Here is a 15,275-nt window from a genome sequence, read left to right on the forward strand (position 1 = left end):
ACAGAGGTTGATAACTGAGAAACATCATTCAACAACAATACAGAAGGCAGTACAGGTATGGTCAGAAATAAAAATTCTGATAATTGAGTGGTTACTTCTTCCCAGAATATCTGGATCTGGACGAAATCTTGAACACACAGTACAGTAACAAAATAATCCGTTCCTTCTGGTCCACTGAACCACGCCCCCCACGCAATGCCCGTGCTGTCAATCACAGTGTATTATCCCCTCTGCTTGAAGCAGCCACATACACACCACTCAACTGCTTGAAATTATGTCTCTTCAACGTGAGATCACTCACTAATAAGGCCCTGCTGGTCTCTGATTTTATTGCTGACAGAAAGCTAGATTTGTTATGTCTCACTGAGACCTGGCAACAGCCTAATGATTTCTCCCAGCTCAATGCAGCCGTCCCTCCAGGTTATGCCTATATTAGTCAACCCCGTGGCACTGGGAGGGGGGGGGCTTGCTGTGCTGTACCGTGAGAACATTAAAGTCACTGCTGTCACTGTCCCCCACCACTCCTCTTTTGAATGTTTATCTGTAAAACTCACAGGCCCCAAACCCACTATCATTGTTACCATCTACAGACCACCAAAGCCCTCTGCTGTTTTTCTCACTGAATTCTCATCACTGTTAACATCTGTCTGTGCAATGTCCCCGACTGTTATTCTCGTGGGCGACTTTAACATCCACATTGACGACCCATCCAATGTTTTTTCAAATGATTTCACCTCACTCCTGGACTGCCTCGACATCACACAACATGTCAACCTCCCAACACACAACAAAGGTCACATACTGGACTTACTCTGCTGCACTGGTATCACTCCCACTAACCTGGCTGTCACTGAGTTCCCCATCTCCGACCACAAAGCCGTGCTCTTCGACATTCAGGCCCCCCTTTCTAAAACCAAAAAACAACGGCGCATCTCCTTCAGAAATATTAAAAATATTAAACCCACAGATCTCACCACCCTGATCAATTCCTACCCCAGCCCTCCCCCATCCCCCTCCCCTGCTGACCTGGTGAATCACTATAACAACTGCCTCTCCTCTTCCCTCACCGCCCTGGCTCCCCTGAAAACTTGCACAGTCTCATTTACCCACTCCGCCCCCTGGTTCACCTCTGACCTCCGCCAGCTCAAAACCACAGGTCGTCGACTGGAGCGGCTGTGCAAAAAAACTGGTCTCTCAGTTCACACCCAAATGTATTCTGACCACCTCCACCATTACAAGAACGCTCTCTCCACTGCCAAATCCTCCTACTACACCAACCTCATCAGCACTGGTAAAGGGAACAACAGAGTCCTCTTCTCCACAGTCAGCCACCTTCTCCACCCCCCTCAAACCCTCCCTCCCCATGTGATCCACCCTGGATGATCACCACCGGCCATCATTTTATCAGCTCCCTCTCCAACTTCACCCCAGCATCAGAATACAACATCAGAAAAGCCAAAACCGACTGGCACCACCTGGTCCCTGTGTAGCAGCCATTCTGCTCTCAGGGTCTGGAGCCCGGGTCCAAAGATACACTGCATTATATTTGCGAGTAATTCTTAGCGTTTGCGTCAAGGGTTGGCTCCGCTTATCAGGCAGGTACAAAAAGAAAAGTAAAAAGGAAAGAAAGAGGACTTCCGGTAAGAGAGGAAACGGGTAGCACGCGTGCACTGGAGCTCCTGGTCGAATAAGTAAAAAAACTGATGAATAAAGACCCGAAAAGAAAGAAAAAATGGAGATGCAATCAAGGAACAAGGAGGAAACAAGGAATGAGAAGAACAGAGAAAATGAGGGGTCTCTGAGAAGGGAGAATTTGAAGATACAAAATCCCCGACGCGAGGGAGAGAGGGACCAGGTGGAAGGAGGAGGTGGGCCGGCCGCGCTCGACAGGGAAATGCCAGGATGGGCGGTCTGCATGCAGGCCGAGATATTGGCGTATATGAAAACAATTGCGGACGCGGGACTCGAAGCGGTCAATGAAAAGATGGTGGAACAGGGTGGGAGCGTGGCGGCGTTGGAAGGGAGAACGGCAGAGGCGGAGGAATGGAAGCCGGAGATACACGAAGTACTGACAATCGCAATTCTGCAACAAGAAAAAATTAAGAAAAAGCTGTCGGACATGGAAGGGAGATCGCGGAGAAATAATACCCGGTTATGGGGATTGGAGGACGGAGTGGAAAGGGAGTCTATGGCCCTGTATGTGGTGACGCTATTCAAAAAAGGAGAGTGATGAGGGAGTGGACCAGGATTGCGGCGCTGTTGGGAGTGAGTGAAGGGCGGAGGCGGTTGATGTTGCGAAGGTGGAAGTAGGTGGACTGGATGGTGTTATTGATGTGGGAATGGAATGATAGGGTGCTGTCAAGGACGACACCCAGACTCTTGACCTGGGGGGAAAGGGAAACCAAGGAGTTGTCTATGGTGAGGGTGAAACTGGGGTGCTTGGTGAGTGTGGACTTGGAGCCAATGAGCACTACCTCTGTTTTATCACTGTTTAGTTTGAGGAAGTTTGAAGTGAACCAGGATTTGATTTCCTGTAAACAGGCACAGAGGGAAGAGGGAGGGAGGGTGGAAGTGGGTTTGGAGGAAACAGAGCTGGGTGTCGTCCGCGTAACAGTGGAAATTGATGTTGTATTTACGGAGAATCCGACCAAGTGGGAGGAGGTAGATGATGAAGAGGATAGGGCCAAGGACAGATCCCTGGGGAACACCGGAGGAGAGGGGGCATGGATGGGATGTGTGAATGATTTTAACCGAATGAACTGAGTACGACCAGAGAGATATGAATGGAACCAGTCTAGGGATGTGTGGGAGATTCCAATGGAGGCTAGTTGGTTAAGGAGGGTGGAGTGAGATATGGTGTCAAATGCGGCGCTTAGATCGAGGAGGATGAGGATGGATAATAGTCCGGAGTCAGCTGCCATCAGGAGGTCATTAGTGATTTTGAGGAGGGCTGTTTCTGTGCTATGAGGAAAGATAACACATTCAAAGATACTATGAGGAAAGATAACACATCCAAAGATACTATGATGAGCAAAGATAACACATCCAAAGATACTATGATGAGGAAAGATAACACATTCAAAGATACTATGATGAAGAAAGATAACACATCCAAAGATACTATGATGAGGAAAGATAACACATTCAAAGATACTATGATGAGGAAAGATAACACATCCAAAGATACTATGAGGAAAGATAACACATCCAAAGATACTATGAGGAAAGATAACACATCCAAAGATACTATGAGGAAAGATAACACATCCAAAGATACTATGATGAGGAAAGATAACACATCCAAAGATACTATGATGAGGAAAGATAACACATTCAAAGATACTATGATGAGGAAAGATAACACATTCAAAGATACTATGATGAGGAAAGACCAGTGTTTGTTGTTCTGTAAGAGAAGGCCAACCCACCCTAGCATACAGGACACAATGGTGAGTATCATATCTGTCACCAGTAATAAATCTGATAGCTGAGTGATATACAGATTCCAGAGGTTTAAGAGTTGATGCTGCAGCATGCCTATAAATTACATCACCATAATCCAAACTGATAAGAAGACTGATTCAACTATTCTTTTTCTACTAAATAGAGGCAAATCTGATCTGTTTCTGTACAGGAAACCAATTTTCTGTCGCAGTTTAGAGGCAAGATTGTCCACATGGAACTTAAATGCAAATTTCTCATCAAGCCACAGGCCAAGATATTTATACTCAGTGACTCTCTCTATACAAGAGCCACTGACAGTAGATATCCGTGCATCATCAAAGTTAATATTTCTGGCTCTTGAAAACAACATACCGTACTTTTCGGACTATAAGCCGCGGCTTTTCCCCCCATTTTTCGACCCTGCGGCTTATATAACGGTGCGGCTTATATGTGACTCGACGTGACCAAACCCGAAAATGTAAAAATCTAAATATTGCTTTTTTGACTGCATTGAAATGTTATTCATCTGTTCCCTTATTTGCTAAACTTAATACAACTTGTAAATGAGTTAATTCTTGTTATTTGTCCGACAGTATTGTGTCCCAATGCTAATTACATATGGTAATTAAACATTAAAACACCTGCGGCTTATAGTCCAGTGTGGCTTATATATGTACACATCATTCAATTTAGCTGCTGCGGCTTATAGTCAGGTGCGGCTTATAGTGCGAAAAGTACGGTAAACTTTGTCTTACTAGCATTGAGAACCAATTTAAGACTAGTAAGGGCATCCTGTAGAGCAGAACATCCTGTAGAGCAGGGGTTGCCAGATGATTTTAAAAAATAAATAAAAAAACTTAGAAGCAGACCAGGACAGTATTTCTAGTTGCAGCAGCGCAATAGTTAGATAACCTAGGTGGGGAACAACCAGGAGATCACTGCAACTCACACAAGTTGGAGAACTATCTCTCTCTCTCTCTCTCTCTCTCTCTTGCTCTCACACACACACACAATCAGGGCTGAAGTTCAATAAAAGATTGTATTATTTTCAATCTGACATTACAAAAAAACTGAAAATCCATCTAAATCAGTGTTGTTGCTAATCATATTATGCTAGCCTGTTTTTTAACAATAATTTGTGATGCCATCACAAACACTGGCATTTAAAGGGAACAAATAAAAAAAAATGCCTGCAAGAAATGTCCTGGTGGGGGACCCCCAGAACCCCTGCTTAAATGTCCTGACTGGGGCTATATTTTGCACTATATTTCCTGGCCTGAATGATTTCCCCAGTCCGGCCCTGGTTAAAAACCTCCAATTCTTATTAGTGTGTGTGCGTTTGAACGTGTGCATGTTTCAACCATACATTTCCATTTATAAAAAAAATTTAAAAAAAAATTTAAATAATTTTTTTTATTGACCTCCTATAATAGTGGGGGTCGCGGCTCTCTGACACCGTTATTTTTGGGTCGCGGCCTGAAAAGTTTGGGAACCCCTGCTGTAGAGCATAAAAGGAAAGTTGCAATGTCTCAATGGCCAACTGTACAGAGTCAGCAATACAGTACACAATTGTGTCATCAGCATACAAAGAAGAAACAATATCATTATCATCGTCACCAACGCAAGTGACACCGGGATCGAATCCGGCTGTCGGCGTTGCCTCCGGCTTGGGCCGGCCGTCATACTAACTCAATTGGCAGAGTTAGCGGGTGGAAGTCAATGGGTGGTAATCTGGACGTTGTGGACAGCGACTCCTACAGGTCGGTTGGGGGACGCCTGCACAGCAGAGACAGGAAATGGCGGGGGTAGTGTGAGCCTCCCACACGTTACACCTCGCCAATGAGAGTCCGTGCTGGCAGGTGAAAAGATGTGACAGGCTGCCTCCTCGTGTATCGGAGGGGACACGTGATGCAAGGCTTCTATCCTCCCTACAACCGGCCAGTGGGGGGCATATGCGAGCAACGTTCAAGACAGGGGAGGGGAGAATTGGCACAGCGAAATTGGGATGTGAGAAAAAGTGGACAAAAAAAATAAATATAAATTGTAAAAAGAACAGGACCCAAAACTGAACCTTGTGGCACACCTTTAGTCATGGCCAAGAATTCAGATTGTGCTTGACCTAACTTCACACACTGCCAGATATATAGATAGATAATCCTGAAACCAGACATAGGCATTATTACTAGATGTGCAAGTTGGCTATAATAAGGTCATTCATAGGCCTGATATTCTATATTCTATAATAATATTTCAAATTGCATGTGTCCGGATGGCAGAATTCAGTAGTGTATCTACAAACCTTCTGTTTAATCATCTTCCCTTTATTCATTTCCTTAGATTTTCTGTGCACGTGATCTCAAGAAGGTGCTGAACGAGCTCAGTGGCAGTTTTTCATGTCTGGTCATTTTTAGCCTGGTGTTATTCACTGTCAAAAATGCAAAGAAAAATCATAATTTATATTCTCCTTTGTTTCATGTGCGTCTGTGTGTTGACCCTCGTTCACCCTGCGTGTGTGTTTGCCGTCATGTGACCCTCGCTCACCCTGCGTGTCATGTGACCCTCGCTCGCCCTGCGTGTGTTGGGTCATGTGACCCTCGCTCACCTCTCAAACAGTCTGGTGATGATGTGTAACGCCCACTTCTTACACTTCCACCAGATCAGCTCCGGGCGGTCGTCTTCATCCACTTCCAGAGTTTCCTAGTGGACACACGCACACGCACACAGACACACAATTAATCAACAGAGTTTGAGTGTGGGTGTGTGTGTGTGGTTGAGTGTGGGTGTGTGTGCGTGTGTGCGTGTTTGAGTGTGTGTGTGTGTTTTGAATCCAGCACAATTTGCACGGCAGCAGCAGGGTTTCCGTTAGAAAAAATTGTTGCCGGTCTCCGTGACCTGCAAGATTTCAATCTACCGGACAAATGAGATTAATTCCGGTCATAGTTTGAGCTTTAAAACAATTGATAGGCAGGCTATATAAAGAATGTCATCCTCAAGGCATGTAGATTTATAATATTATTACTTAAAACTAGTCTACTTTTGCGTATACAGTCATTAATTAATATATTCCAAATAAAATAAGTCCCTCGATACTCCGTGCTGCTGCTGACTTGAAATAAAATAGACCGCGTATATGTGGGCAGTCGGTCCGACACTAAACAGCAGTCTGTTATAATCACATTTTTATGAGCTAACGAATTCCGTTATATTGGACATTTGTATTAATTATATCAAGCGAAGAACTGAGAAAGCAGAGAGACGGCAACATTATCGTGGTTTGCGTGACGACTCTCTCCACCTCGCAACGACTTATTTGCAAAGAGTATGGCGCTGCAGAGAAGCTGATTTAGCTGTTATTGGCTCTTTTCTGGGAACCGCACAGCAGCGCCCCCCACCCAACATTGGCTGAAAATGGCTGAATTGGAGTACTGCTGGAATACTGCATTGTGCTGATAGTGCTCTGGCTCTGCAGCTTCACAAAAGTTCGCACACCCAGCACTAAGCTCCCGTCTGACAACGTCGTTGTCATTATTAGAAGCAACGAGGAAACAAATGTAATGATCGTTTCGTTCATCGCATAGGCTATTTAATTTGAGCCTATTTTAATACAATTCAAATAATCAAATTGTGCTTAGACTCAGGGAATAATTTTCACCGGACATTAAGACCGGAGAGATGAAATATGTCGGACTTCAACAGATTTTGCCGGTCAAATACCGGTAATTACCGGCTAACGGAAACGCTGGGCAGCAGGCTTGGCGAGAGCACACAAGAAATCCATCACGTACCAATCAGCATCGAGCCACAGTGGCTCAGACCAATCAGCATCGAGCCACAGTGGCTCAGACCAATCAGCATCGAGCCACAGTGGCTCAGACCAATCAGCATTGAGCCACAGTGGCTCAGACCAATCAGCATTGAGCAACAATACCGCCCCTATTCTTAAAAGGATGAGAGGGCGTGGTCTAGGCGACATGGAGTGAGGTCGTGTTTCGTTGTGAGCTCCCCAATGAATTAAAAATTGTATTATTATTTATTTACATACGTTAACACTTTGTATGCCACTCACGGCTTTTCTCGGGTTTACGCCCCGACCGTTGAATGCCACGGTCACGAGTATTCAGGTGTTTTTTTATTAGCGATCTGAAATCAAATTGCATCACGAGAGCCTACCGTTGGAGATCCAGGGACCGCCGGTGCTCAGATGTGAAAAAAGCGCCCCCTATCGTCTCTCAGGTGGTAAATCACCCTTTTGGAATGGACTCAATGAAAGTGAATGGGAGAACGGATTTCTGACTCCACATTTTACTTCTCACTGATGCAGCCGGGGTCTACCAGAGTTCATTCTGGAGCCTCTGAGCCGCGCGGATCATGTGTTATACTGTACGATTTTTCGAATGGTGATCGGAAATTGGAATAAACCATTTGGATACCATCTGACCTCAAGTAAGGAATCTATGTTATCAGTGTTAGGATAATCAGACTCGTTTTCACGGATATATAAGCGTTTATGTGATATGTGATATGGCTGTTTTGACTGTAAAAGCCATGAGGAAATAAGAGCAGCGATTATCAGATCAGGAGTGTACACATATACTATCGATCATCTAGCGTTTATTTGAAAACGATTCATAAATAGGCCGACAAATGACAACGTTCTGGAATATTCCAGTAAAAGGCGATTATCATAGGCATGGGTTTTTTTTCTCCGGAAAACGGGTGATTTTCAAAATGCTATCAAACGGAACTTTCAACCACAACTGAAAGTGAGGATAGCTCTGTCGAGTCGGTAAATGAAGCGATAAAAATACAATCTGCCTTGCCAATGTTGACTGGAAAATGAGTCTTTGATAAGCGACGGGCAGATTATAACGGGCAGCCATAATTTAAAACATAGATTAGGCGATATTAACGTTAACATTGGCAGTGGATGCTGGGCATTCAAGCACTAAATCGTGCACCCCCTGGTGGGCTCTGAAAGTATTAATAGCGAGTTTTTAAGTTTCCAAAGATTGTGACCCCCCTGCCCCCCACATTTTAATGGTTTGATCCAGTGCCTCCCATGGTCCCTCCCCCAGCAGTCAGTGGCGCATGCTGCTGCATAGGCTGAGTGCCCTGTGGAATAATATAATGATTCCCCAACTCTCTCTTGTAAAGACATTCTCCTCCCCTTTTTCCCCTATCCTGTGTCCTTAATGTAGAATGATATGGTGACTGTGCAGACTCAGGAAGAAGAGAAAGAGACACAAGAGTTACAGGTAATGGAAATATCAGACAGTCAGCTTAAAGTGTAGGATAACATAACAAATTAAGGCACAAATACTTGGATCATATATCCCCCCCTCTCTCCTTTCTTTACAGAGTAGCATAAAGATTGTGTATTCAAACCAGTTCAGTGTATTCATAAGTGTATTGCTCTCCTTAATGTAGAATGATATGGTGACTGTGCAGACTCAGGGAGGAGGCAGAGAAGGAGAGAAAGAGACACAAGTGTTACAGGTAATGGAAATAGATATTTTTTCTCTTATTAAAAACTTGGCCTATTTGAGGAGATTGATTTAATACAAATAAAAGAGCGAAAAATCAATATACAGTATATATACAGTATATATATTAATATATTATTATTATTATTATTATTATAGTAATTGGCTATCATACTGCAATATAAACTGAGTTTTATAGTGAAAAGAGCAGCTTTATTGGTCAAGATTGAAGGCTCTATATTGCAGGAAATTGCACGTACAGGTGTTCATTAAATAAATAAAAAATCTGCCTGTCACTTAATAATCTTGCACCCCCACTTTCAACTATAACTAGTCGGGCATGTGTGTGTTTGTGTGTGTACTGTATATATATATATGTGTGTGTACTGTATATATATATGTGTGTGTACTGTATATATGCGTGTCTGTGTGTGTGTGTGTGTGTGTGTGTACTATATATGTGTGTGTGTGTGTGTGTGTGTGTACTGTATATATATATATATGTGTGTGTGTGTGTGTGTGTGTACTGTATATATATGTGTGTGTGTGTATACTGTATATATATGTGTGTGTGTACTGTATATATATGTGCGTGTGCGTGTATACTGTATAATATATATGTGTGTGTGTGTACTGTATATATATGTGTGTGTGTGTGTGTGTGTGTGTGTGTGTGTGTGTGTGTGTGTGTGTGTGTGTGTGTCTTACAGGAGGGATGTCTCTGTCCATCACGGCTCGGAGCAGCTCCATCCACTGGGTCATCAGTGTGTTATTGATCAGCTGGAGAGGCAGGGAATACTGCAGAGGAACAAGCAGGTTATTGATCAGCTGGAGAGGCAGGGAATACTGCAGAGGAACAAGCAGGTTATTGATCAGCTGGAGAGGCAGGGAATACTGCAGAGGAACAAGCAGGTTATTGATCAGCTGGAGAGGCAGGGAATACTGCAGAGGAACAAGCAGGTTATTGATCAGCTGGAGAGGCAGGGAACAAGCAGGTTATTGATCAGCTGGAGAGGCAGGGAACAAGCAGGTTATTGATCAGCTGGAGAGGCAGGGAACAAGCAGGTTATTGATCAGCTGGAGAGGCAGGGAACAAGCAGGTTACACCCCGAGTTCATGTTAGTTGGTTACATGTAGCGCAATCATCCATTACGATAAGCTGACAACTAGAATCTGTAATCAAACAGCAGCCTCTAGCAGTTACATTTATAACTTTTTAAGACCTTTTTAATACCACTTAGAGCTAAATGTAATACCAATTTCATGGCCATATTAGCAAAAAGAAAAGGCATAGTGAGACTGAAGGATATGGATACCAATACAGATACAGATAGATACAGATACTGAAACAGAAACAGATAGATACAGATAGATACTAGGGATGCTCGATATTGGCTTTTTTACCGATACCGATATACCGATATTGTCCAACTCTTAATTTCCAATACCGATATCAACCGATATCGATATATGCAGGGTTCCCCCCGCCCCCAATTTTTTTTTATAATTTCAGGTAATTAACATTACATATCTCTTGTTGTGGAATTAACACATTATGCATACTTTTGACAATAAATAAAATCAGAATTTGTTCTTACTTGCTTGCCTGGGTAAATAAAGGTTATAGAAATATAAAAAAAAAAAGAAAAAGAAAAAATTGTAAACCGATACCGATATTTTCCGATATCACATTTTAATGCCGATATCGGCCGATAATATCGGACATCCCTAATAGATACAGATATGATATGATATTTGCATTTATAATATATACAGATAGATAGATACAGGATTAGGGATGTCCGATATTATCGGCCGATATCGGCATTAAAATGTAATATCGGAAAATATCGGTATCGGTTTACAATTTTTTTTTTTAGCATTTATTCAAGCTGTATTTACACAGGCAAGCAAGTAAGAACACATTCTCATTTAATTTGTTGTCAAAAGTATGCATAATGTTGTGTTAATTCCACAACAAGAGATATGTAATGTTAATTACCTGAAATTATTCCGTTTTTTTTGGGGGGAAACCCTGCATATATCGGTATCGGTTGATATCGGTATCGGAAATTAAGAGTTGGACAATATCGGTATATCGGTATCGGTAAAAAAGCCAATATCGAACATCCCTATACAGGATATCAGTATCTGAGAATTTCCCCAATACTAAAATCTGAAACCAAGAAACGTGCAACGTGTCAGAAATCAAAGCAAAGTGACTTGCTCCATTTTCAACACAGAACGATGTTAGATCTCTCAAGATTACTTATCTCAATAAAAGGCATTGGTCTCTGGAAAAGCAATGGATCAGAACACACACACACCTGTACGAGGGCGTGGAAGATCTTGAGGATCTGTTTCTGGATGAGGACAGAGAAGATGGTGGCGTCAGCCAGGAGCTGCGTGAGGAGGTGCTGCATGCGGGGCAGGAAGATCTGCATGGCTGCCAGCAGGGGCTGCCGTTCATCTGCCTTCTTATACCTGAGAGAGAGAGAGAGAGAGAGAGAGAGAGAGAGAGAGAGAGAGAGAGAGAGAGAGAGAGAGAGAGTTATACAACTTGTGCATATAAAAATAGTCAGTCCCGGGAGCTCCCGTAGCTCACCGCATATCTCGGCGCTATTTCTGCGTCGGGGAAAACCGTGCTCGTCACGGATCTGGGGGACACGAGTTCGATTCCCGGACCCGCCGTCATTTCTCAGAATGTCTTCCCCTGCTCTACATCCCATTTCAACCTGTTTCTGTCGGTCATGCTTGACCAGAAAAAGCGATAAACGCTAAAAAATAAAGTAAAAAAAAAAAAAAAAAAGTCAGTCCCTACTCCATTTTTTGGAAATAAGTATTGAACACATAAGCATTTTGTCCCATAAATATATTTCCAATGTGGCCATTCAAGTGAAATTTTCACCATACTTTGGTATTAACTAGGGATGTTCGATATTGGCTTTTTTACCGATACCGATATACCGATATTGTCCAACTCTTAATTTCCAATACCGATATCAACAGATACCGATATATGCAGGGTTCCCCCCCCCCCCCCAAAAACGGAATAATTTCAGGTAATTAACATTACATATCTCTTGTCGTTTTTTTTTATTTATTTTTTTCCCTGCGCAGTTTTGGCGCACCAAAAACGGTTGGTCGCGCTCGTCCTCGGCATCGCCATCGGTCAACCGCCGCCGCCTGGGAGCACCGCGCGCCCCAGCCCAGCCCCACCGTTCATTGTACCACCGGGTAAATCGCAATTTTTTATTGGATTGTCATGACAAACCAATTCTCTAATCCAACATAATATGTAAAGAAACAACATACTCCAGTTAACGGTATATTTTTTTAATGGTTCGTTACGGCGTAATCAATACTTAATTGCGTTCGGGACCTCCATATTTTGGGGGTATTCATCAGAAAACTCAGATGCGGGATTCAGCTACCATCAGTGGGGCAAGAACTGCGGATTTTCAGCCTCGCTCTCTGGAGCTTAAACGGAGTTTCGATTCCTGGCTAGAGGAGCGCGTCGCGGATCATGCGCATGCGCGCGCTCGGCCAATCAGAGCGCAAAATGCCAATGTGGAAGCACTCTTGGGCTGCCTTTAATATAGACGCGGCTGGGGCTGGTACCAACATGAAGCAGCTAGGGGCTGGTACCAACATGAAGCAGCTAGGGGCTGGGGCTGGTACCAACATGAAGCAGCTAGGTGCTGGGGCTGGTACCAACATGAAGCAGCTAGGGCTGGTACCAACATGAAGCAGCTAGGGGCTGGTACCAACATGAAGCAGCTAGGGGCTGGTACCAACATGAAGCAGCTAGGGCTGGTACCAACATGAAGCAGCTAGGGGCTGGTACCAACATGAAGCAGCTAGGGGCTGGTACCAACATGAAGCAGCTAGGGCTGGTACCAACAACAGGAGTGACGTGGTGCGTCAGGAGTGATGTGGGACTCAGAGGAGTGATGTGGGACTCAGAGGAGTGATGTGGGACTCAGAGGAGTGATGTGGGACTCAGAGGAGTGATGTGGGACTCAGGAGTGACGTGGGACTCAGAGGAGTGATGTGGGACTCAGAGGAGTGATGTGGGACTCAGGAGTGATGTGGGACTCAGAGGAGTGACGTGGGACTCAGAGGAGTGATGTGGGACTCAGAGGAGTGATGTGGGACTCAGAGGTAGGGGTGGACGGTATGGTCTAAAATTTATATCACGGTATAATTTGAAGCATAGACGGTAACGGTATATATCACGGTATCAGTGTTTCCGTTAGAATAATTTTTTTTGCCTGATAGGCAGGCTATATAAAGAATGACATCCTCAAGGCATGTAGATTTATAATATTTTAACTTAAAACTAGGCTACTTTTGCGTATAAAGTCATTATATTCCAAATAAAATAAGTCCCGAGTCGAGACTCCGTGCTGCTCCCATTGCAAACAGCAGGGCTGGATTTTGCTAGAAGCATATGTAGCTGCAGAGCCGCAGAGCCAGTGGCTCTTTCAGGTCGTTCAGCCGTTTGGTGGGGGGGCGCTGTTGAGCGGGCCTGTGACCAGACCTGAAAGAGCCACTGGCTCTGCGGCTCTGCAGCTGCATGCTATTTCGCAAATCCACTGCTGCAGCAGCCGTCCTCGGTCCTCCCGTCGTTATCATAACACTACACACATATCATAATGTTTACAGCAAACTGTAGTTGATCACCAGGTATGTTTTATTAACGTAGAATAATTCATATAAGAAAAACGATAGGTAAGATCTCTTACCTTTCTCCACTGGTTAAAAATGCCAGGAACTTTAATTGAAACTTGCTGTGCGCCGCGGTGATATGTGTTTATTATGAAATGACAATTGCGTGTTGACACGCCCAGTGCGCCCACTGCGCGAAGCCTCCTAAATAACTGTTTCCAGTTTGCACATATCTATTATCTATGACTAATTCGATCTATTTTTAGGGGCAAATGCGATTGAAATAGTCGTGCTGTGGTTACATGACGTCATTGCTATTTTAGAGCTGCCCTACCGGTTACACGGTATAGTGAAAATCCATACCGTAGAGCAAATTCATACCGTTTATACCGTATACCGTTTATACCGTCCACCCCTACTCAGAGGAGTGATGTGGGACTCAGAGGAGTGATGTGGGACTCAGAGGAGTGATGTGGGACTCAGAGGAGTGACGTGGGACTCAGAGGAGTGACGTGGGACTCAGAGGAGTGATGTGGGACTCAGAGGAGTGATGTGGGACTCAGGAGCAGTGATGGGAATAACGGCGCTATAAGTAACAACGTTACTAACGGCGTTAGTTTTTTCAGTAACGAGTAATCTAACGGATTACTCTTCCAATCTCAATAACGCTGTTACCGTTACTGCAAATAAATCCGGCGCGTTACTATGAATTAACCTGTTTCTTTCATCAGACAGATATCTGCGCTGAGAGGCAATATTATGTTCTTCCTTGTTTAGTGGGCAGTGCGCGAGTCAAGCGGATACATGCTGACGAGTGACGATTGGCTGAGGCTGAGTAAAATGTCATGGTAAGCCAATCAAAGGTAGAGGTGGGCGGGTCTAACGCATCCAGAGTCTGAGCCACAACACAAGCGATTCAGTCAGCGGAGACCGCGGGTCTGTGTAGTGTACGGTTTGAGCCCAAATAATCTAAAACGAATCCAACGGAACAACATAATAAGCGAGCAGTCAGCGTGAGACCGCGGTTCACTCTTGTGTTGCAGCGCAGGGCAGTAGTGGCTCTACTGCTGACAGGCTCAACCATACAGTATATATCTATGGGCTCAACATAGTGCTGCACTTCCTGGTTTAATAGCACAGTCTGGTGCGCAGAGATATATATCTGTATGTCATGCATGTCTTAAATGTCATGATTAGATTGGTTTAGAATGATTCGATTAGATTCTTATATCTGTATGTTGTGTATGTCATGAATTGAAAATGGGGGACCCTGATGTAAACAAGACGAAAGTCTTTCTCCGATCTGCATCCCCTTAACAATTGTGTGTATTGGCGGCTACGTGGCATAGTGGGCAAGGCGCTCGGCACGAATGCGGAGACGCTGGGATCGCCTGTTCGATCCCAGCGCTCCACATTGCTTTCAGTTTAGCTGGTCGTCCATACTAATACACATTGGCCGTATTAGGGGGTGGGAAACTGATGGGTGGGGATCGGGCGTTGTGGACAGCGACTCCTACAGGTCGGTTGGTGCGCCTGCGCAGTAGAATCAGGAAGTGTCGGGGGCAGCGTGAGCCTCCCACGCGTTACTCCTCGCCACTGAGAGATCGAGCTGCGCAGGTGAAAAGATGCGACTGCTGTTACCTCAAGTACCGGAGGGGACTTGTGCTATGTATGACT

At 44.3% G+C, this 15,275-nt stretch overlaps 1 protein-coding gene across 5 annotated transcripts in view; it reads right to left on the minus strand.

Annotated features, from left to right (window-relative positions):
- The window catches only part of ipo8 (importin 8), a gene marked incomplete at its 3' end in the record, with an annotated part of 104,339 nt that overhangs the window by 75,045 nt on the left and 14,019 nt on the right, over nucleotides 1-15,275 (minus strand). For all 5 annotated transcript variants that reach the window (XM_084330282.1, XM_084330281.1, XM_084330280.1 and 2 more), the window contains 3 exons: nucleotides 11,255-11,411; nucleotides 9,636-9,725; nucleotides 6,047-6,141 (listed from right to left, as the gene is read on the minus strand). In XM_084330282.1, the coding sequence (XP_084186408.1) occupies nucleotides 6,047-6,141; nucleotides 9,636-9,725; nucleotides 11,255-11,411 (342 nt within the window). The remainder of the gene's footprint in view (nucleotides 1-6,046; nucleotides 6,142-9,635; nucleotides 9,726-11,254; nucleotides 11,412-15,275) is intronic.

This window comes from Notolepis coatsorum (assembly GCF_963971535.1).
Source record: "Notolepis coatsorum genome assembly, chromosome: 15".
Taxonomy (NCBI): Eukaryota; Metazoa; Chordata; class Actinopteri; order Aulopiformes; family Paralepididae; genus Notolepis; species Notolepis coatsorum.